The 25,138-nt window shown below is 41.1% G+C and overlaps 1 protein-coding gene across 1 annotated transcript in view; it reads right to left on the bottom strand.

Annotated features, from left to right (window-relative positions):
* Positions 1–1,111: 1,111 nt before the first annotated feature.
* Positions 1,112–25,138, bottom strand: part of RET (ret proto-oncogene) — a 246,561-nt gene continuing 222,534 nt past the window's right edge. Inside the window, exons 17-20 of the mRNA XM_078642944.1 lie at positions 24,876–25,013; positions 22,047–22,146; positions 7,435–7,582; positions 1,112–2,753 (exon numbers count right to left, since the gene is read on the bottom strand). Of these exons, the coding sequence (XP_078499070.1) occupies positions 2,596–2,753; positions 7,435–7,582; positions 22,047–22,146; positions 24,876–25,013 (544 nt within the window). The 3' untranslated portion in view covers positions 1,112–2,595. The remainder of the gene's footprint in view (positions 2,754–7,434; positions 7,583–22,046; positions 22,147–24,875; positions 25,014–25,138) is intronic.

Consider the following 25,138-nt stretch of genomic DNA (forward strand, 5'->3'; position numbering starts at 1 on the left):
CGGCTCCCGGCTGTCATCAGCACACGCCCACCGTGACTCATGACGGCCGGGAGCCGTCATGAGCATGGAAGAGGTTATAGTCTAGTATTGGCCCATTTATACAGGAGAGACTCTATTTTTGTCAAAGTATCTTCTGACAAATTTTTTTACCTTTTAGAGTGTTTATATTCTCTAACAACAAAACTTAAAGAGAGCAATAACTGCATACAAGATTATCTAAAAATGATCTCTGCTTCATTTAAATGCAAGCATTTGATGATCTCTGCTCTACACTTTTTACTGCATGAGAAATGAAGCAACCTTGCTGTATTGCTGTTTCTCTCAGCTTGGATGCAGTTGCAAGCCACACACAGGATTCCACAGGGTACCCTCCCTGAGGCTCAGAAGAGCTAGTGCTTTCGCAATAAATTCTATGGGGAGTAGAGTGTTTTTATGAAGGATTTTCAGCTGCTTTCCCTATGGAATTACATACGCATCTCTGCTGTAGATGTAATCCCAGAGACGTGATCACTGTGTGTCTGCTTGATTGCTTCCCTGTGGTATTTGTATTTTGTTGTATTGTGCCTTGGGCAATTATTTATGCCTGTAACAGCCAATAAGCTGTTGACAGCTGTATGTTGGATTGCTCACACGTTTTACAGTAAGTAAATGAATCCACCACACCAAATGCAGGTCTATGAAAAATTAGGTGACCTGGAGACATAAACTGTCATACAGGCATATTCAGACATACAGTCATACGGGGACACACAAACTCCTATTATTTAACCAAAATGAAAGTATAATACTCCTTGACTTTTCTAGGCCTCAATGCACTTAATTAAAAATATTTCAAAAGCAGTTCCACAACAAAATCCACATCTTATAACAGTAGAACTTTAAACATTCTGGTAAATAAATTATTTTGTAAATCTGTTAGCATACAGAAGACATTTAGTTTTTTACAGGTTAAATATACACCTTTACACATTGAGTAAACGGACAGCACCTTAGAGAGGCATATTTGTAAATATATAGATATTTATATGTTGCTGTCAATATCCATATATTTCTACATATATACATACACATTCCTATGTGATTTTTCCACAGTATTTGGAAATGCCCAGCCTTAATATTACCATGGTTTTCTTTATTAAACCTAAGTCAGAGGGTTAATATTTTGCAACACCACATTTTTTTAATTTAAGAAATAATTGTAGTTTATTGAATGTAACACACAACAAGGACAGAGAGAGAGTCCTGTGGAAGCCAATTCTTCTACAGGCTACGAGGAACTGGCCAGTATGTCAAGACCAGAGCTCAGCTGGTCAAGGCCACAAAGGGACAAAGTTCCACAGAATTTGACACAACTCCCCCGGCACAAGCTGGACAGAGTTAAGGACGCGGCACCACTATAGCTGTTTCTTGCAGCACACAGTATTTTTACTCTGCAACAATATCGACATAGACACACAGTAGGAAAGCTTGTGCTGTCCTAATTAATGAGAAATAGCAGCTCTATAAGAGTTAGTTAGCTCAAAGTAATACCACATCACAAGATGCTCAGGTCCATTTTCACTGCAAGCCTTGCTACTCGGGTGCAATAATTCATCATAAATAGAAGCAACAAAGAGAGAGAACTGAACTTTTAGGGTACAGAGTATCAAGAAAATAGCATTGTTTTGAGACTTAGAATGATCTTTTTTGTAAGTAATACATGTTGCTGACGAGGCAGCCATTTCTTGTATCTGCTGAAACAGCCTGTTATTGCGACTCTCTCTACTAACATACTTTTCCTGCTTGCATTCAACATGATGGAGGGGTCCAACGTGAATGGCACAAGAGGTGCAACTCTATTTGAAGTTCTGAGCCAATCAGTTGCAAGTCTTTGCTTGTAGCTCGATCAAGACTCTCAAAACAAGCCAAACACATCCGCCATTTTGAATCGACATGAGTCGAGAAGAACGCAGGCTCCTGTTTCTCCTCCTTCCAGTGCTTAGCATGGGCGTCAACACATGAAGAAAGCCATGGAAACTCTTGCTTGAAAAAAAAGTCTTTGAAGTGTAGCTGCTTAAGTGCCTTTTCTTATTCAGTTATATATTTATGCCCACAAACATTTGATAGCTTCTGACGTTTTTCCATGGTCTCTAGTCAATACTTGTTTCTTGAGTGTTTCTGTAGACTGCCCTTTGAGGAGAAACTCCAAACTCTTCTGCTCCGAAACCCAATTTGCAGTGCAGTTTTACGATAGTCGGTCAGAGAGGCCTCATTGTAACGCTTGGCGACCCCACAAACATGGGCAGCGCTGAAACCTGCTGCATCCATCAGTCTTCCCAAGTGGACCTTTGAGAATCGGTGCAAAGCATCCGCCTCTCCCAGTGTGATATGTTGTAAACGAGGTAAAACACAAGGACACGTTTTCGACATGTAGAAAATATTTAAAACATAACTATCAAAAATAAAGACTTGGCCTAAAAGCCAGCATTGCTAGGACCTCTCTTTAATGCGCAAAGACGGAATCAAACGGACTCGCCATCCTTTGCATTTCCCGCCCCACCACCCCGCTCCCTCCCCGCTTCCGCCCATAGTTCATTACCGTCCAACAGGGCATAGCTAACTATCAAACTTGTCCATTAATTTGGCCGCTGACGGTGAAACCATCCAGTTAGCATAAACACTATCATTTGCATATCTTGAAAAGACAGAATGAGTGTCATCGAATCTTGTGGGCGGGACGTGGCTCTCCTCTGGCCAGTTCGGGTGGGGCATGCCTAAAAACGAAAACAGATAATTTTTTCTGCACCGAAAAACCCGATCACGACATGTGCAGACAGTAAGGCCCTTGGCAAAACTCCCACCAACTTCAATTATTACATGGGTCACATATATGAGCAAAATTGAATTGAAGTGAGTAACATTTTATTTCCAGCACTTTAGCACCATCTGCTGGACATTGAACCAACTGCTAACTACGATTGCCACATTTAATACTAACTACTGCTGAGACATGCCATATTTTCGCAAAGTAGCTGCAGTCTGAAAAACTGTGTATTTTTGCAACTCAGTCGAATGATAAAGTGAGGGAAGACTGTACAGAGAGAGTGAGAAGGCCTTCTCGGGTTTCCTGTTAAATTCTATGCTAAATGGGCCATTAGGGTTCCCCAGTCATAAACTGCAAGACTCTCAGAGCCAAATAATGTCTGGATCAGAATGATTCTGAAAATGAAATGTGCCCATGTCTTTTATTACTCGGAATTTTCTGCTTTTCCATGGGTCAACCTTTGAGCTGTAAAACTATCGAGATATGTTTTCTTCTGAGAATGAAGGAATGCATTTTTCTACTTTGTATATTCTCATCTATATTTTTTATGTATTGCTTTTTTTTACAGTGGAGATGCTTTGTAGCCAAGTAAGTTTCATTTTTTAGCCAATAAGGGGACGTATTATAAATTGTGCTCTAGGGGCCCAACACGTGTGTGCATCCGCTCTGTGCCCCCAGGACACAATGGTATTACAAAAGAGGCCACAGATGCTTGTGCGTCCCCTTCTGTCATACTGGTAGCACTAGCGCACAAGTAGCACCAGTGCTATCCTGAGACGTTGTTCCCTAATTTGCATGGGGGCATGACCAATGCAAATGAGGGGATTCATTTGCATTTGTGCCCGTGCTATAATTATGGTTGCGGGTGCAGAGGCAACCATACCGTTACGAGGCGCACTTAAAGTGCGCCACAAAAAGGTGTCACACTTCCAGTCTGCCTCCTAAAGGCAGTCACCTGGAGGGGCAAAAGGGGACCCCTTCAGGCATCACCTTGAAGGCAGGTGTAGTCACTCACTGCACCTGCCTCCAAGGAGATCTCTCTCCCCTCTTCAAAGTGCAGCCAGCATGCTGCCTGCACTGTGAAACACAGAGCGGCTTCATAGCTGCTGCTCTGTCTTCCACTTATGTGAGCTGCCCCGAGGGCAACACAAGTTTGCAGCTTTCTAATACAGTGCACTGTCCTTGTTTGCAACTGGCGCACCTTTAAGAAAGTTTGCGCCATAGCACAAACAGGGAAAGGGCGACATATACCTAATACAGGCCCAAGTGTAGTGTAAAATCTGTCTCATATTCATTAATGTGTAACAGATACATATATAATGTGCCTCTATGTGCTACAGAGGTTTTCTCAAAAACTGCTTAATGAAAAATCACCAAACTAACAAAAGGCACTGAATGAAGGTATCTGCCCACCAAATGTGGAAAACATTTCTTAGAAGACTTCTGAGTTTTCTTCTCGATAAATTTCCTACAGAGGACAAATATAAAGTCATACTTTTGGGACCTCACATGTCCTCCATTTCACTCGCAAATCGTTCAGTGGTGGCTGAGGCAGTGTTTAATTGTCCTTTCTAAAGTATATTGAAATATTAACACAGTTGCCACCACTTGGTGGACTGTTATTAGTGCCAGTGTTGAGAATTGTGCCAAGCACCAGAAACCACTGGCTCAATTTAAGCACTGGGCTGTAGCTAAAAGTAACACAATAAAGGTACTTTCTGATTGAAGTGCTCTTTCAAGCTTAATTCTAGGTCCAAGAAGGATTTTGATAACATGATAATAAAACACAAGGCAGAAGGCAGAGTAGTTTGTAAACATTGCTAGAACTTGAAGATGACATGGTGGGATAATAATACAATTCTGTACGGCACTGGGATTATAAGATCTCCTGACAGTGGGGGGAGACAACTTTAACCAGACAAAGAAAAGGCCACACATTGGAGTTCAGTGGGTACACTCTTAGTTCCAAAAGCTAACCAGAAATTATCCCTAGAGGGAAGATGTTTTAACCTGAACTTCGAAAGCTACCTTGCTGCTGATTCAGACGAAAGTGGCTTAACTATTGTCTTAGAAGAACTAAAAATGTAATTTCTTTGCTTCTGCTGTCTCTTATCCCATTAGAAGGGAAACATGGAGAAATCTACCTGGTCTCCTAGGTGATAGTAAACCTTAGAAAATAAGTTTGTTTGTGTACATCACTTGCCTTGTTATACACTCGACCAAACCGGAAACCCCTGAAAATCTGGTTTAAGTTGTTTTAATAATTTTCCCTTTGTTCATGTGTCTTTTTTAAAGGTGATTTCAAACAACGATCTCTCTCCAAGTATCATTAACACGATCAATTTGTGTGGTATAACTTAATTATAAAATTAAGCCACACAACACAAATTGTTTGTGTTATTGATACTTGGTGAGACATTGCTGTTTGATAGCATATATCACCCAGATCTCAGCTGGGTATACAGGTTTCTCATGTTGTTTGGATCACTTCTTTTTAAAGGTGGCACTCCCTAGCTGTTGACCTTAAGAACACATTTTATACACATATGATAAGCAAGCTGTGGCAGTGTAGCGATAGTTACCTTTTGAATTATGTGCATGATTGCTGTCCATCATACTTGAGAACTTTCACGCTATGAGCCCCTAATCTTCCAAAAAAGTTTAAAGCAAGGAGATAATATCTACTCTGTTACAGATTGCGTAGTATTCATGCAATGGATATTAGCAAAGGAGCAATGCATGCTGCGTCACACCTTACTAGGCATCCATGCAGTATATTTAAGCAAAGCAATACATTCTGCTTTGCCACAGCTTTCTCAGGGGTGTAGCTTGGGGGGGGGGGGTTGGGGTGTAACACCCCTCCCCAATAAATGTATTTTCTGATAAATAGTTGGGTACAAGTGGTTTCATTCGTGTATCGTGAGATGTCAGTCGTATTTCTCCAGAGATGTTTTCATAAACACAGACAAAAACGCACGCACACTCTCCCTCTCTGTTTTGAAAGTCCTAAAAATATTGGTTATTTTACAAATTATTGTATTTTTTTCTCTTAGTACTCCTACCAATCCACATTCCTCTCCCTTTGCATTGCTCCTTAAGTCCGTATCATGCGCCCTGCTTGTTGTATAATGTGTTGAAGCATTATATGCCAGTCTGATTGTAGGAAAATCTGTATCTGGGAATGGATCACATGCCATAAGTGTTACGTGAGAACACCTACCGTAATGCCCATGGCACACCTCCCCATCGTAGTGTGAGCCAACGCGGTGACTTGCGCTGCGTTGTCTCCCTCGAGTCTTACTGACCAAGCTACGCCCCTGAGCTTTCTCAGCATTTTTGCAGTGCGTGTAACTAAGGAACACTTCTGTTGTGCTATTGTTTGCTCAGCATTATTTTTAAGTGTTTAAGATGTGCAAAATATCAGTTTCAGGACGTCTTATACTTGACTGAAAGAAGCAGCACCTCCTATCAGCATTTTTGAAATGCATGTAAATAATAAAGCGCTGCAATGCCATACTGATGGTTGATTAAGCGCAATGCCATCGATTTGCTGTATTCTTATCCTGGATTTCGTAAAAGGAGCAATGTCTGCTATGGTACAGCTTGCACAGGATTCTTGCAAGGGTGGGATGCTGAAGGGAGGAGATGAACCATGCAGTAGTAGTACTTTTTGTTTAGTGCAAGCTGGGGAAAGGGGTATAAATAGGCTCTGCACATGAGCAAAATTGCTATGGAAAGAGTTTGTGACTTACCACTGCATCCTCTCTACTTCTATTGTTTACCACATCGAGGCATGGAGTACGTTACTGACAGCGAGAACTAAATGTAAGCAATGCTGTGTATTTAACAGTTAACCCACGGCCCTGAAGAATGTTTAATCAGATAAAGAAGGTGGGAGTTTTGCCAAGCACCACAGTCACTGTCCCATCTCACCCACCAGCCACCAATATATAAGAAAACAGTGTGTTTCTTCCATAAATTTCTGCTACAGCTTTCAATCAAGAGTCCACAAATGACAGAGTTATCGAGTTCTACCACACGAAGGATGTGAAAAAAGGGTTGAAATCAATGCATTTGCATACCAAGCCCTCTCTATTTTAAATTCTCCCTCTATTCAATATTAAAGCAAGCAAAGTTTCAGACAAATTATATATAAATATATATAATAAACAATGTTAAATCAATAATTGACACAGTAGCCAACATGTATATGCCGGCCCTGAAGTCCCTACCCCCAAGAAAAGATGGCAATGATTTGCCTTATAATGTACATTTTCCCCTGAGTTACTTCCCTGATCTACTTTTTAATTTGTTTGCTCGAATACATGTATATATATTATGTGTGTATATATATACATAAATACATAATGCTATTTAAAGTATTTTCACATCCTTTTTGAAACACAACTGCAGAAAAAAGCGTATAGTATAAATAGATTTTAACCAATAAACCCGATGCAAAGTTCGTCAGTTACAAATTAAAAGACGCCCAAGCAAACTTTTGATTGGTTTTCATTCAGACAGGAAAACACTCTTAAGATCTGGCAGAGTGTAAGGACAGTGCAGAAGAAAATTACTTGTGTGCGCATGTGTGCGTTGCTAGAATCTAGTAAAGGCATGTGAAATTCTACCATAGAGTTTGTTTTCAATCCAGGTGGAGGGGAGAGTTCGAGGGAGGGGAGCGTTATTACAGTCCACCAGGGGCGTGTCCTCTTCGGAGAGCCCATCGTCGTACAGTAAGGAATCGGCGGGAGTAGATGCCGCCAAGTCCAAATAGTCCTGATAGGGAAAAAAACAGAAAAGGAAAAGCATTGTTTAGGGTACTCTATACAGCACATTGGCAGTTTCTGGAACACACTTTTTTTTTTCCAAAATGGAAGTACATCTTACAGTGGGGGTTCATACCTCCCAACTTACATAACATTTTGACAGTCTGAGGAGTGGGAGGGGTCTTGGAGGGGCGGGGCCTAGTGCCCAGAGCTAACTTATTAGCACTCCACCCTTCACCAAGCCCCCCCTACCTCCTCCCAAAAAAAAAACAACAACAAAGGGTCATCGAGGCTGTCGCTAATGTCCTGGGGTATTTTCACACTTTTTAGGGACATCAGCTTTTACAGCCTTCAAAAACGAGCTGGAAACTTGGGGCAGATTTACAAGCCCCTTGCAACACATTTACGCCGCCGTTGGGACACTTCTGTGACGCAGCGGCGGCATAAACCATGCGCCATGTTGCACCTTATTTACAACGTGACGCATCTAGGGAGATTCGTCACGTTGTAAAGCCCTGCACCACATGAAACCTGTGTTAGGTTTCATGTGGGGGCGTTCCATCGCAATGTGGGTGTTCCGTCGCAGGAACGCCTCATAAAAGTTATGCAGTGAAATCTACAAGATTTCACTGAACCACTTTTCCTAGGCCGCTGCGAGAAAACCTTACGCCTGCTTGAAGCAGACGTTAGGTATGGGTGGCCCCTGTGCATTGCTGGAGTTGCGTCGCACTACAATATGCGACATGCATCTGCCTACCTTGTGCCACAGTGCGCAGCATTGTAAATATGACGCATCCGTGGTGGCGCATGGGGAGACTTGCATATCGCATGTGTTCTTGGGCATCCCTGCTGAATTGCAGAGATGCGCCAGACATTGTAAATCTGCTCCTCACTGTTTACAGTGGTTTTCAGCTCGATTTCCCTGCCACTGTCTGGTTTCGGCTCCTCATTGCGTGATCGTGTGAAGGGAGCCGAAATCGTGTGACACATGGTGGCGCAATGTGAGTTGGCAGGCCTGGGGGTGTCCAGTGTTGGACCATGAGAAGCGCTGGAGTTATGCTTCATTTTTAGAATAAGGTCTAGGCATTCATTACAATAGGTTAGTTCTGATTGCTCTGCAATCTCTGTTTGTATAGGGATCGAAATAACAAATCTTATGATACTTAGCAAACCGTTGCAGTTTTTCCCCATGATAGGTTCTGACAGGATAATCCTGCTGGAATTTATCAGGGGAAAGGCACCTAAAAAATGCAAAACATGCAGAATTCGGGTGTTTTAAGTGATTGATTCTACATTTATGCTTTGTTTTCCTGTTGAAAACTCAAAATACAAGGTATTTACCAAATATGTTAAATACCTCACGTAGGCAAATGACATTTACCAGGTGTGGCAATACTTTATTCTGCCCAAATTGTAATGAGGGCTAGATTAGTTGTACATCAATTTATCTGAAGTTAATATTCTGAAAATTTGGATGTAGGTGAAAATGGAGAAACCCATCACTTTTTTCCACTAATGCTCCTTTTATTTGATGGAAGTCCCCCTACCCTCTCCATATCACCCCACACCCTACCACCTCCCCCACCCACACCAGTGTAAGTCTTATCTGACCCATTACCTGTCCTCCAAAACAAAAATGGTGCTAATGGTTTTTATTTGCAAATGTTGTTTCAAGATAATGGATTTCTTGGTTATGGCATAGAGATTTTCACATGATCTTGAAAATTGAGCAGGGTTCTGGTGGTCATGTACCAAGGTTTCAAACATCTATTCTGTACCAAAATAAAATTCATGGCAGATAAAACATTCTGGTCCCATTCAATCTGAGAGGCTCATTAACAAAAAGTGATGCTCCAGCTGCGTAGCTGGTGCATCACTTTTTGTGACGTTTGGTGGTACACATGGCTTTGTCATATTTACAAGGCCACGTAAAGCCATGCTGTGTGACGTTTCATGACCTTGTAGATTTGGAGTAAGGCAACGCAGTGCTAGTCAGTGCGTTGCCCCACACTACGATGAGGAGGCATTCCATGGGCGTTATGGAAGGTCTTCCACGTAACACTCATGGCATTTGACACATTCCAAGATTTATACCAAGCCGTAAACCTACTCGTCACTGGGGGTGGCATAGGGGGAGCATAATGAGGAGAAATTACATTATTTATCCATGTTTTTCTTATTTCTGTGTGTGCTGCAAAAGAGGAAATCGCTTGCATTGATTATTTTTATGCAGTAAGGTGTCTCTTTCTGTACAAAAACCATGATCCCTACAATGCAAGCACCCTTGCACCATGGTGCATGGGGGCCTGCGTTGACGCTTAACAGCAAATTGAGCACCAGCGCAAGGAAAGAGGCCCCTACTTTCTGATCTCTACTGCCCTTATTTGACTGTCCCAGTGAGGTTCTGTGAATTCTGAACCCATGGGTTCCATTTTGTGTATGGCAGCCATTTTGTGGTTGCCCTCACATAGGCCATGATTGTGGCTGAAACTAGTCTTTTGAGGACATGTACACCTTAGCTCGAGTTCATGCTGACTCCTGTTTGACCTGAGTGAACTGATCCTGTTACCTGAAGCTGACCTTGTTAAACCAGTTCCTGCCCTTTAGCTGATCAAGATTGAGGATCAAAGCACAGGACAATGTAGAGTTTGGTATGCACACACACAACCCTTATCCTGCTGTCTGTTCCTTCTTTTATGGTCTGATTATGATATGGTCTGTGGTCCTTTTATTATGGGTTTGTCCGGCTTGTCTAAAGAAGAATGTTGGGTTTGTTCAATGATTGATTATGGGCCGGACAACTGTAAAATGGGTTTGTCGTTTGGCAGACCTTGCATGTCCATGTTAGGCATATTTTGCATGCTTGCAAAAGCTAGGACTGCCCCTTACTTGTATGCTGAAGTTTGTAACCCTAAGCATATAAAAGGCCTCTGTTTTCTGTATTCCTCAGACTACCTCATTCAGTTGCTACGGCTTATGTGTGACGTGGCCTCACTTATTAAATTTAATAAAGATGTCTTTTCATATTTTCAGCTTCTGTGCCAAGTTCTTTTTTCTATTAGTAAGTATTCCCTGAGAATGAAGATTTCAGTTCTTCAAATGGCGCGGCCAACGTGGGCTTCATCAGAGAAGTGACTTTCTGAAGGAGTGATCTTGTCAGGAGACTGAAATCTACTGAGGAGGAGAGGATGGGACTCTGCTACTTTGTGCACAAGGATTCTGGAGATTCTCTGTCTTTGCAGCCCGGTATATTTCTGATCTTCCTGATTTTGATCCTCCACATGATGTCACTCCTGACTGAGAACCTTTTTGGCGTGAGTATTCTAAAAAAGACCGTTAGGTCATGTAGAACTTGACAGTTAGAATTTGGATAACCTTTTGATTAGTAAGAATAAGAAGTACAAGAGGGTCGCTCCCACGACTTTGTTTGGTTTCTTGGTTTTGATTTGGTTATTGCAATTACCAAAGCCGAGGGTTTGGTTTCTTGGTTTTGATTTGGTTATTGCAATTACCAAAGCCGAGGGTCTCGTATATTTGCGAGTATATCATTTTTGATAACCCCTTGAAGTTTGAAGCTATAAGATGCCTGGTCTTAGCAAATTTAGGACTGTAACTTTGGAACTTTGGAATTTGTGTTGGACAATTTTGGATTTGTATAGGTTTGTATATGCGAATTGCAATTTGTGTAGAACAGGTAATGAGGAGAATTTTCTCTATTTGGTTTAGTTGAACGGTGCATGTATTAAAAATACATTAAGCACTACATTGATTATAATATTGTATATTTTGCAATATTTTTGGCATGCCTGTTTAAAAGCCCACATACGAAGAATGTGTAACTTTATTTGGAAGGTACCATAGTGTGATGTGAAGTAAATTAGCCGGCTTCCCTAGAGGGAATATCTAAATAGGTTTAGATTTACAAACATATTTCTTCCTTGGTGATTTTGTATCCCCAGGGAATTAAAATATGACATAATACATATAAGGATCCTTTGTTCTGCGCAATGTTATGAAGGAAGATATGCAGAGCGATTTTTTGGTGTTCTGCTAGCCAAAGTTAGTGAATTGAGTGTATTTTCGCTTCTTGGACATACATCAGTCTGTTGGGCTGTTTTTGCAGTCTTTTGAAACACAATTGAGAAGCGTTTCTTGTAAATATGACTTACAACTAGTATTTACAAATGGTTTGGTTTAAGTACAGTCTGTGGGCTGTCCTTTGTTTTTGTTCTGAGTATTGGTTTGTGGGTTAAATGTGTGTTTAAATGTCTATGTGGTTTTCCCATTAGTGCAATTTCTGTAAGTGAATAGCGTTGGCGCTATTTATGAAATGCATGGCTAAAGCGCGCCGTATTGTTTGTCCTGAGTGTTTCACCCCTTTCTGTTTATGTCTGAAATAAGGGATGCAGCTTGCTTTTATATGTGAAATTAGCCAAAATGATTGGGTTTATTAAAAATAATTATTAAATTATGAAAAATAATTATTAAAAATAAGTGCTACAAAATTCGTTTTTTACTATTCATGAAGCTTAATGCTCATACTGTGACCTCCTAGCATTATAATTTAGTTTGAGTTGTGTTGCACTGCATAATGAGGACATTAGCATATGACATCTCATTTAGCGCAGGCGTAAAAAACTCATTTTTCTAAGGATTTACACGAGATATGTCTAATGTCTAATATCTGTAATGTGTAAAGAACATTCTGAGGATGATTAATATGTAACATACTTATAGGATATTTATTTTTAAGTGCCCCAAATATCAAAGTCGAATTTGGGTATTTTTGCCATTTAAAATAGCTTTAAAGTGCTTTGGGCTTCAGTAAATGCATACATTTAGGTATAAAACACAAATTTGCAGGTTGTTCCCATTTGGGGTTGCGTTTAATGGCTCAGTGAGCCAATGTGCCTGGTGCAGAGGTTTGAGTTTAATATCAGGGTTGAAGGTTTTTAACTTTGGCTGGACCTAACTGAGACCTTCATCTATTTAAGGTTGATGAAATGAGTACCATTGCAAACAAGCATTTGTTCTAAAAACTGGTATGTGTGTTATTATGTTCTGCGAATTATTCAAAGTAAATGTTTTAATAATATACGTATAGAAATAAATTATAGCCCCTAACAGGAGTAATATATGTAACATGTGTTTTAAATAGAGTGAATTATTGTAGGTTAGGAGGAATCCGGAAGGCCTTTTGTCTTTGACAAACTTCTTATTGAGCAAAAGCTGGGGGCTAGGACAGCTGCAGAGGCTGGTTCGAGTCGCGCTGAGGTGTTATGTTTAGTTTCCCTGTAAACAATGGAAGGAGGCTGTCATGTTGACATTTGTGACCTTTTAAATTAAGGCCTTGTCTCTGTGAAATGCATAATGACCTTGCTAAACAGGCCTCTAAAAGGAAGGGTTTCTGGTTTCTCCACAAAATTAAAGAACTTAATTCCAAAGAGAAAATATGAAAAAGGTTTCTTTGAAAGTCCCAACACATGCTAAATGCTCTGCAGAAATGATATATTTGTATCTCTGCCTCTAAAAAAATAATGTCTGCTAGTTGCTTTTATTTGACCGAAAATGAAGCATTGCATTAAGTCTTAGAAAGAAAAATAAGATGAAGCCCTTTACTAAAGTTTTGAAGGCTACATGCCTAAGTGAGAACGAATTGTGGCCCAAAGATAACATGGAGTGTCAGTGAAAGAATTTTACTTTTGGAAAGTTAAAATGGGTTAATGTTGCAAGCTGACTGACAAGATGGTAACAGTTAAGTAATGGAAATTTATTTTTGTGTCTGTTAATTTGTATCATGTTTGGTCTTCTGATTACAAGTTATACAGAATATTTGTTATGAGAAATGTTTTCTCTTTTGTGTGCTGTGTATTTTTTTTTTGCTTCTGCCCACAGATCATTCATGGATTGTTCTGGGTGATTTTAAGGCTGACAAGACACGTGAGTTTGGTTGGTTGAAATGAGATGTGTTTTTGCGTAACTCCTTTGGAAAGAAATGTCCATGCGTTTTTCATGTTTGTGTATTTGGTTCTATCATGAATTGTTCTTGCTGGTTCTGTGTGTCTGAAAGTTGTATTTGACAGCAGATATCCACTAATTGGTGGTCTACTGTCAAAAAGGAGGGTAAGGATTTTAAACCTGACAAATTAAGCAAGCCCAAATATTGAGTTTTTGGCTGCAGGTTCACAGTGCATAAAGTAAAGGACTTGAAGTGTGTGCGTCGCCGCTCATTTACACATGCTATTGTCTTGTCTATGTTTTTTGTGCTTGATATACAGCAAGTATATGTGATGGCTTGACATGTGCGTTTTGCGTTTATGTTATTGCTTTTGATACTATTACAAGTTTACCTGTGTTGTGAAGGGATATACATGACGATGTGTATCCTGCAAACAGTTGGGTAGATTTGCTTTGACACTAAATTTCACAGAAAGACAGACAACACTTCATCAGTGTATGTCAAATTTGGCTTTAATGGTATTTGAAGAAAAATAAAAAAAGAGATATACAGAATCAAAGTGTGTCACATGCTGTTAGTCACGTACTGCCCCTCCCCTTAAGGAACAGGCAGCCCTACATTTATGTATCCTGATTGGACGTAAGGATAAATTATAGATCTGTGACTTTTGCGCATGGTGACCTAATTTTTATATTACATTACTCAGTTTTGTTCTGCTTCCTGAATAGTGTATGGCCTTGTACCATAAAGGAAACAAGGTTTCATTTTTCCCTGAAGAAAGGAACTGGAACATTAGCTGAGATTACCGTATATGGTTTAGCGACCAGCGGTAGAGCTAACATTCACTCAAGTAATTTCTTGTTCTTCCTATAGATTTTTCTTTCATCACTTCTCCCCTGATTGATGTTGCATAGTCCCTAGTAATTGGGGATGTTAGCTGTGTCCTAGTCCCATTTTCCCCTTTTCCATATTCCTTTCACCAGTTAGCCTTCTTTTATTATTATTATTGTATTAGGTTCACACTTCCAGATTGCAGTAATGTACTAGGAACCCCTATATTATGTATAATTCCCTTTTGTATGACTAGACTGTTTTTTAAGAATTTTCTTTAGGCCTAACTCGATGTTTTGCAGTCTAACCGTCATGGTAGTGATGGACTGGTTAACTGACTCAATGCTATTATAAGACAAGTTTCCACATTTTGATTATTAGCCTGTGTATTGCGTAGTGCACTTGATGCACAGTTATTAAAAGGGAGGTATCTAAATGTCCCTGATAATCTGTATCATGCGATTTCTCTTTTGAAATGTTTTAGATAAGGAATTTAGGAACACCTATATGTAATTATTGAGAGAAAATATGTGTTTACCCCATTAGACGATGTCACTATGTGTGAGGACATCCATTTAGATAAAATTCTCATATAGTTATCTACCCTTAGATGGTAGAGGATATGCTCTCACATGGAAACCCAATTGGAGAAATTAGAGGCACTGTTTTGCTTATTGCCTTTGTCTTTGTATTCTATGAGAATGACAGTGTGTTCTAGACCAGAATTGCCTCATGGCGTATGGCCACTCCCTCGCAGATTGCAGGCCACCTGCTTGCAATCCTCTTGTTAAAAACAAACTGTTTTCGTACTAAATTGAAGGAAAATAACAAAGGTGTCCCATTTCCTACGTCACTAGGTTCTGCGGGATTAAGTCATAATAACCTGCGGACCTTTGATGAAAAGCTAATTCCCATCAGTGACAGTCCCAGCACCTAGACAGTGATCGCCAGCGTGTCATCAGTGATATCTCCAACGTATTGTACTTGCTTCATCAGAAGGCGTTGCACATCAGAAAAGAAGGAGCAGCTGGTTTTGCCACAGAACCAGAGTTTCAGTGCAAAAGAGCGAAAGAGAAGGATTCCAGTTATTTTAAGTTTTTAGTTTTTCACCTGTCATGTGCTGGTAACCTCTGACAGTAGGCAGTCCCTTGAGCCCCTTGGCCTGAGTTTTGGCCACACACCCCCTTTTCTTTGCTCCAACGGAAAGGCAGTGCACCAGAGGATCCAGGATTGGAAAAAGGCACTACATTGTGGTACCTATGATTAAATGGAAGAGCAGCCCGAACATCCTCTGACACTGAAAAGCGAGTGTTGGAGTCTGAAAGTGTTGCTGAGTATGAAAGCCTGTTGCTCTTTCCTGATTAATAGTACTTGGGTCTGCATGAGATGATCTGTGCCCATGATCAATGGAGAGCACACTATCTGTAGTGCCTGTCGCAGAGGAGAGATATTAGTGCACTGCCTTGAGACATTGAGACTGTCAAATAAGCTGCGAGTGTTTGCCAGGAGGGCACACCAACGGATACTGAGAAGAACCATTTTCATGAAAGGCCTGAACGAAGAGGCCCATGCGGAAGAAAACAACACAAGAGGACTTGATGAACAATAGAAGCCTGCCGGAGAGGCTTGGACGGACTCTGGGTATTTCCCGTGCGATTGCATAAAATGGGTGTTAGGAGACTAATTTTTGCTGTTTTGCTGGCATTGTTTTAAAGTAGTATTCTGTTTGTTTAATAAAAGCAGAATAAAGTCCATTCTCTGTGGATGAGTATACCTTTTCATCTGAGAGCATTAATAAGGATCACCACTGTTTCACCTGAACATATAATAAGTTACTGAAATGCATAGGAGCCATAGAAAATGTTACTAGATAATTTTAGGATTTGCTTTCTGCTTAGAGTTGTGAAAAATTATAATTTTGTTTGTAATAGTGGTCATTACTTTCTCCTGTTGTCCATATGTTCTTAATAACAAGTTTTCTAATATTTTTAAGCATGACGTTGTCTTTTGTGGATTGGATTGTTTTCACTACCCAATTGACTTCTGCACCCACCTCCCAACCTATGTCTTTTCCTACTACTACTTCTTTGCATTCTTTTCATATCTTACTGAACACGAGCAGATTAGAAGGTCGGAATTTGTGAATAATTCCTTTGTACAGTTTCAGCATCAATACCAGTTAGTAATGAACACCACTAATTGTTGGGTGTGTGGTCTTATGCCACATACTACAGATAGAGGTATTCCCTATTTGGTTCTGTCATTTAGTTACAATGGGTCTGTATGGGCATATCAGACGATGTTTATTTATGCCAACGAAGTCTATCCCTTGCGTTCCATGAAAGATAACTCAAGTAATAATGCCTTAGTGAAGGGAATAACGGATAATATTGACATCGATTCAGATACAGACTGAGTGATTGCCTATGTAAGGGCAAAAGGAGGGCTGAGGTTCTGTGAATTCTTAACCCATGGGTTCCATTTTGTGTATGGCAGCCATTTTGTGGTTGCCCTCACATAGGCCATGATTGTGGCTGAAACTAGTCTTTTGAGGACATGTACACCTTAGCTCGAGTTCATGCTGACTCCTGTTTGACCTGAGTGAACTGACCCTGTTGCCTGAAGCTGACCTTGTTAAACCAGTTCCTGCCCTTTAGCTGATCAAGATTGAGGATCAAAGCACAGGACATTGTAGAGTTTGGTATGCACACACACACCCCTTATCCTGCTTTCTGTTCCTTCTTTTATGGTCTGATTATGATATGGGTTGTGGTCCTTTTATTATGGGTTTGTCCGGCTTGTCTAAAGAAGAATGCTGGGTTTGTTCAATGATGGGCCGGACAACTGTAAAATGGGTTTGTCGTTTGGCAGACCTTGCATGTCCATGTTAGGCATTTTTTGCATGCTTGCAAAAGCTAGGACTGCCCCTTACTTGTATGCTGAAGTTTGTAACCCTAAGCATCTAAAAGGCCTCTGTTTTCTGTATTCCTCAGACTACCTCATTCAGTTGCTACGGCTTCTGTGTGACGTGGCCTCACTTATTAAATTTAATAAAGATGTCTTTTCATATTTTCAGCTTCTGTGCCAAGTTCTTTTTTCTATTAGTAAGTATTCCCTGAGAATGAAGATTTCATTTCTTCACCAGGCCTATTTTTCAATACAATTACAATTATTTCCACTAATTTACTCGCTGAATATGTCAAGGACATCTTGTAGCATGATGTAAAAATAATAAAACATAAAATAAAGCGGCTGATTTATGGTTTGGTAGAAAATTTGCTCCATCAAAATGTTGAGAGAACCCTGTCTGTCAAACCTTCGATCCACCCTCTGTATTATGAGTTGGGCAGACCCTCATCTTCCTGACAGCCGTGCCTATGCTGGCTCGGCTGTCAAAAATCTTACTTCTTACTTTGATGGTCCAACAGAGTAGGGGATTTTGGATAAAGGGCATCATGTGGAGAAGTGTGGCTCACTGGTTAGAGGAGGCAGACCCGAATGCAGAGATCAGTCCCGGGACCAGGGTTCAATTCCCGACGCGGCAGGGTCCTGAGCTCATAATGTCCGCGGACTCGATAATTCTCGCCTCGGTGCCTACTCGAATCACACTCTGCAACTCTGGGCAATAGCTTGCTTAATCTCCACTACGGCCCCACCGCGATGGGATGCCTGGTATTCACCTTGGGGATACCCAGTAGGGGTAATCTCGCAGTGAAAGACCAGGATGGGTTCCCAAAGCAAGCGTCTTGAGACCTCACGGTGATAAGGCGCTATACAAGAACGTATGATTACGATTATATTAGGCCGCCTGCCTATTTCGAGGAGATAGTCTTATTTTTATTTTGTCCATCACCGCCACGAAAAACCTAGAAATATCAGACAAAGAAATAGAAAATATGTCCCTACATCCTGGGAGAATGCTCCCATGGTGGAGAGGTCATTAGAGGTTTGCTTTTCAATACAAAACTCTCGTTGGAGATCTCTGAATATAGCAGGAGTTATGAAAAGAGGGTGATGGAAATAATGACCTACAATGACCCCCTCCACCCAGCGAATGGGCAGACTGACCTTCATACTTTAATTTGGCCTATGCGTGATGTTTTTTAAATTGATGAAAAATCCAGGAGGCTTCTAAGGCATCTTCATTTTTTTCTCCTAAGAGAGGAGTTTACCATCTCTTCCACTGCTGAACAGACAAGAGGACTTTTATATGCTGGAAAAGGTTTTTAAGCTTTGTTCTTGTGAGTTCAGGTAAGGTGAAGAAGTGCGGATGGGGAAAATTGAAAGCAGAAAATTGTGGGCCAGGGTGTATGACTGTGTGAGTTGCTAATGTATGTGTGCCAATAATAAGCTATTTGCCCCCTGTGTATTCCATATACCTTGAGTCTGTTCATCTCTAAATTGCTGAGCATCATATGTTGTTCCATTCTACAATTTTGGTTTGTGCATAAGTGAAATGTAGTTCCAAAGCGTTTCCCTGCCATTAGATCAGTTCAGGTATACATTGATGTGTATACGTTAGTACAAACAATGCGTCTATGAGCCGTCATGGTAGGGATATCAGTAGCAGCCCACAACAGCTCCACAATTGCTTCCTGATATAACCAGCAACCTTCACTCATTGCCTCTCTATTTTTTTCCAGTTGCTCCAATATGTGTTGGTCTCCCTTAATCCAATACCTAATATTTTCTGCATGGCTCCCTCATGTACTTCTCTTTGTAAAGCGCTCTGATATCTGCAAGAATCTTGTCCGCGCTATATAAAACTTTGAAAATATGGCTTACCAGACTGCTATTTTTGGTGAGCCTATCTGCTTTCTGTCATATCCCAAATTCCTCATAATCATAATTTCTATCCTACTTCACATCTTCCCTTTTTTTCCCAACTCTGCATTCTTTATTGTTTTCAAAGTTTCCTGTCTCAACAGAAAATTCCACAAGATCTCCTTTCCCATCTCTTACATTCATTGGATCTTGCTCCCAAGTTCTATGGTCTCTCTTTCTCTGCTTGATAAAGAGAGTGAGAGAGAGAGAGAGAGAGAGAGAGAGAGAGAGAGAGAGAGTGTACACACCCTTGGACGATTGTTTGCATTCCTGCACTTCTTGATTGCTTGTGAGATTGTCTTAAATGTATATCCACATCTGGACTTGGGTTCGGGTGAGAATGGGGGGAATTCAACTGCTAAGCCAAAAACGTGTCTCTGTCCACTATGGATGAAAAGGTAGAATGGCGCAGGCTAGTTGTACAGTAGAAAAAATCAGCTTGTTCCTGATTTCATTGCTTTTTTCATTCTCTTCTCTGTGCTCCCTTGTTGTTTACAAAGATAGGATTATCAATCTATTTTACGTGTCTGTGTGCGGGCTGGGGGGAGTCCTATTTGCTAATACTGAATCAGCTCCATGGGTACTGCAAGGAGTAAGGCTCACTTAATGGGAGTGGCACCTTTTTGTCTAAACGAAGCAGCATGACATCAGATTTCACAAGGACACACACTGGATCCTCCTTTCTTGCAGGAATCTTGTGACAGCAGGAGAGGAGACTGAGAACAACACTTGCATTCCAGGTTTGTGTCTGACAGCATGCCTCAATCTCTTCGCTGTACAAAAATATTGGTTGAACTCAAAGGTAGGCAGTGACATTGGTCCTGGGCCTACGTTGCCAAAGGCCTCAATCTGTACATCAGTGATGAGGCCGAAGATGGTCTGGAGATACTTGCGTTCCTGTTTGGAGGGGACTTGGCCTCTCACTTTGGACTGGACTGCTCCTATAGGAGCAGGACCACAGCTGATTTGCATATGTCTGGTGTCTGTCTAGAGTAGCACACAATGAAATACGGTGGACTGGAATGGAGCACTGGCTGGAATTCATTCAAGCATTATTTGCATCCCTTGTTGTTTGTTTCCTGCTCCCTGAAGTTGCTTTTTTGGTCGACTGCTTTCCCAATCGCAATTACTTCAGTGACGAGAATGAGTAGATGCAGGCCCTCCTAGACTTAGAAATGTACATCTTCTTCGGTCAAGACAAGATTGTCCTACAAAGTTATTCACCCTTTTGTTATTTTTAGAATTTTACAGTTACAAGGACAGCTTTCTCCCAATCTTCTTTCTGCACTGCCAGGATTCCTCAGAGGAGGAGGTTTTCTGTAACATTGATTGACATCAGGAATGATCTTCAATTTTCTATGCACAGGAAAAGGAAATGATGGTGCTCTGGACATCTTTTTTCCACATTTCGCGACATTAATGCAGCGAAGGCTCTGCTGTTACTGGGGTTAAAAGAATAGCCTAATAGCATGAAATGTACTCAACTATACCATGCTTAGATAAGAGGCCTACATCTTGAGTTCTGGAGCAGAAACGCAGATAAGATAAAACTATATGGATATATTAGTAAGCAGCCCACTGGCAATGTGTGCTTCAAACAGCACGCTGGTATGCATTTAATACAAATTCTGTTTCCTCCAAAGCTCTACTGTTGTGACCCCATTGCAAAGATGCCACCCCAACACAAGGTCAAGAAATAACTAACGAAAAAGAGCATTCAATCCTATACAAGATTATCCCCAGATTGTTGAACTGTTCTCCAACAATAGATCAAGTAGTCATGATGTGACGAATAAAGGTTATTCAGGAGTCTTGTGAGTTGCTATGAATCCAATTTTATTTTAAAAAAAATACCAGTTTGACAGAAGCAATCCATTTGGCCCAGCCACGCGTTTTGTCCCAGTGGAACTTCATCAGGGCTTGATCAATATCTCAATGTTGTCATCCACCCAGTGTTGGCTCCGGTTGTTAGCTCATAAATCATTATAGATACAATTTTGTACCACTAGATGGTGTGTTGCGCTCCTATCTTATCTTCATCCTTTCAGTTTCCAGGTTCGAATGTCCTATGAGTTGACAGGCATCACATGATGACTACTTGATCTATTGCTGGAGAACAGTTTAACCATCTGTTGATTTTGGAACAGATAATCCTGTATAGAATTGAACGCTCCTTTTCATTTGTTATTTCTCAACTATATGGATAAATGTGTATTTAATTATTTGGCCGTATGTGTATTTGATGATATGGACATATTTGTATTTAATGAGTATTTAATAGGTATTTGCATGAATGCATTTTCATTTTTATAAAGGGTCTGAATTAGTCTAAGTGAATGAGGTGAGAGAAATATAGATTTTCATGAGCTTTAAGATAGTGGAAATAACAAATAAACGGAACAATTTAGCTTCAGTCCCTCACATTTCAATGCACTCACAGAATAATTATCCATAAATAAAAATGTTGCTGTATGCTTGGAGCAGCCCAGCCTCTCAGATGCATCAAACATTCTAACCACCTTTGCAATGTCTGAGCTAATTATGGGTTACACTAGCCTCAGAGCTGTTACTTGGATACTCTGGTGGACAGCAATGGAAGCTGTTGGTTCCTGACCCCCATCTCTAGTTCCCATTGGATCTCAAAATAAAGGAATAATTTATAAATCACACCATCTTGCTCCAACCTCGAATTGTTGATGCACATACACAGATCTACAATGAAAGATAAAACTGAAAAAGTACAAATACTATGGGAAAGTGTGTTGAAGACATGTTTGAAGAGCCAATGGTCTGGGCCTCAGGGTAAGGAAATCTGAATCCACTATTCTGGCACAAGACACTCTTGGCCTACCTCACTCACCCTGCTTTTGACCATCATCTTCTCCAGTTCTTTACTGATCTCAGCAAATGTTGATCTTTTTTCAGGTTCCTGTTTCCAACAGCGGAGCATCAGGTTGTACCTGTGTAACAAAGGGCACAGTGGTCAAGTGTTGGCTCTATCGATGTCCCTCCTGTTACTCCATGCGTAGTGCAGTAGTAGTGCACAACCTGAACAATGACAGAGCCTGTAACTTCAGAGGATGGAAATAAGTTGTCGTCTATGAAAGGACCTATAATGCTGCTCTGTCTTACGGTTATTGGTGGCATTGTCTGAAAGCACATTTTCAGTCTTACATGATACTTGACATTTACCACAAACATGTTAATAATTCGGCACTAAATCATTCCTGTTTTCATAATTTAAATGGTTACATGATAACCTGATGATTGATGTTCTATGCAGAATTGAAACGTACAGTTTTCAGTCCTAATGTTATGTTTTACAATGATAGAAACTTTCCATTAAAAAGTGAAGTAAGAGTTAATTTGAAAGGGCTGTCAGATCCTTGCTATCATGATGAAATACAGTTGGGTGCCAGTGGAGGCTAGTCCAGGCAAGGGTTGACCATTCAAAATATAATTTATGAACTTACTTTGAGTGGGACAGTTTGCCAGCACTGCTGAGGAGTGATGAGAGTGATTTGTAACATGGTAGGATATTTTCAGAGTGCGCTAGAGAGGCACTCGGTCACAATGCTCTCTAAGCAATGAGCATGGTTTTGAGATCACTATTGCAAGTGTACAAACATCTTTTCACTGAGGTGATGTAATCTTTCCAGTTGAAACCAATGACATTCTTTTCACTGGCCTTTCCCACAGACCGTGGTCTGGTTTCATTGGTCAGTTACCATATATGGCATTATTTCAACTCACACTTTTCTATGCCTGTTATCGAAAACCAAGGTGCTCACGGGCTTGTCCTTTTTGGAAAAAAAATGTACTTTGGTGAAATTAATATATATTTTTTTAATTTAGCGCTCCAAGATGGTTGCCTGACATCTTGGAAAGGAAAATTAAATTAAAAAAGAAAATGATCACTCCATCACAATACATGTGTGTGCCAGTGTGGTGATGCATGTATGTGCATATGTGGTGTACTTAGGCTGGCAATGTCATTAACGCATATGTACATATGTGTGATGATGCTTCCTTACATATGCACTGTTCTGTTTATTTTTTTTGCCAATACTGTTTCACTTCAACAAACATTTTTTCTTTTTGCAAATGCAGAGCAGCATTTAAAGACCAGGGCAATTGGTTTCGCCAAAGCCTGTCAGTTAAGCAACCCTTTAGTGATGTCCAGGGAAAAGATAGTACATATTGTATTGTATTGTAACATTTATATAGCACTTACTACCACTAAGTGGGACTCTGAAACACTTGCCTACAAGGGGAGCACACTACACTCTGCAGCGTGTTTGGTTGGAAGTATATTGTCTTTGTTTTGATTCTGTGTGGGAAATGCTTCCATGTTGTGCGTGATAACCACCTAAGGACCTCATTAGGATTGCGGTTTTTCCGCATCCTCCGTGCCGGTGGAAGTGTCCGCCGGCCCAGAGGATGCGGAAAAACCGCTGCGGAGCCTTCAAAGACCCCCCGCCTGATTAGGATGGCTGGGGGATCAGGAAGACCGTCTGCCGCTTTTCCGCCGCGGTCGTAGTGCGACCGCGGCGGAAAAGCTCTAATATGGAGGCGGTGTCTAACAGACACCTCCAGCCATATTAGGATGGGGTTTAACAGATGCCTTTCCGCGGCAGATTCTCCGCCGTGGAAAGGCATACGGTGATTTCTTTGGCCCAGGGTGAGTGGGGGGGGGGGTGGGGGGTGCACATGGGGGGTACCTATGGTACCCCCCTGCATTTGCGTGCATGAAGCGGCAGGCACCGCGCGGTGCCTGCCGCTTTGTGCATGCAAATGCTAAGCATGCATATTTAACCTTGCGGCGGGTGCTGCTTCAAGCAGCACCCGCCGCATTGTTAAATATTGAGGATGTGACCGCCAGGGTGGCGGTCACATCCTAATTGCACTGGAGGGACCGCCGCTGCCCCTGCGGACGGTCCCTCCTCCTCTGGGGTGGTGGACGGCGATCCTAATGAGCACCTAAGTGCGGTTATTGTGTTATAGGATTTAGGGCCAGATGTAGGTAGGCTTTTACCGGTCGGTAACGGCCGAAATTGGCCGTTACCGACCAGTAAAAGCCTTTTCTTATGTAGGGGGCACATTTACCGATTCGGTAAATAACGAATCGGTATTTACCGAATCAGTAAATTAAATGTAGGAAGCACTTCAAACAGTGCTTTTGGGCTCAAAGGATTCGTTATTTACCACCAACTATTAGTTGGTGTTAATAATGAATTCCTATGTAAATGCATAAATGTGCATTTACACCTGTGCCATGTGACAGACAAACATGCCCTTAGGGCATGTATGTATGCCACATGTGCACACCTGCACTAATCAGGGGTGCAACAGGGTGTCAAAGTGACACCCTGCCACCCTTGAATTTTTCGGTATTTACCGAATCGGTAATTACCGATTCGGTAATTGAATTTCATTCTTATGGGCCTCCAGGCCCATAGGAATTAATGGCAAATACCCATACATATTTTGATACTTACAAATACATTGTCACGCGTCATCACTGCATACTTTCGCCAAGGTCTGAAGCAGAAGACCTTAAAAGCTCAGCGCTAAGGAGGGGCTTTTCATAACCCCGAAAAGTATATCAGTGGGTACACCCAACCGCTAACCACAAACAGTTCATAAATTAAAAAAAAGCCTTTAGTCCTGCACATCCGCATGGGCTTACATTTCCTCGCTGCAGTTTTCTGGCCTCTCCATCCTGTAGCCAGTTTTCAGGAGGTTGAACAGTCTTTCTGGAGCAATGCCCGGGTAAGGGTTGCCTCCTAGGGTTACGATCTCCCACAAAAGAATGCCAAAGGACCAGCTGTAAGGAAAGAGAAATGGAGTCAGATAGGATTCAAAGTTTGTGACAGGATGGCATCCATTTTATTCTGATTGCATTTTTCACTTCCAGAAGCTTCTCCCCCCAAAAAATCTGTGCTAGGGCTA

This window comes from Lissotriton helveticus, chromosome 5_1 (genome assembly GCF_964261635.1).
Source record: "Lissotriton helveticus chromosome 5_1, aLisHel1.1, whole genome shotgun sequence".
NCBI lineage: Eukaryota > Metazoa > Chordata > Amphibia > Caudata > Salamandridae > Lissotriton > Lissotriton helveticus.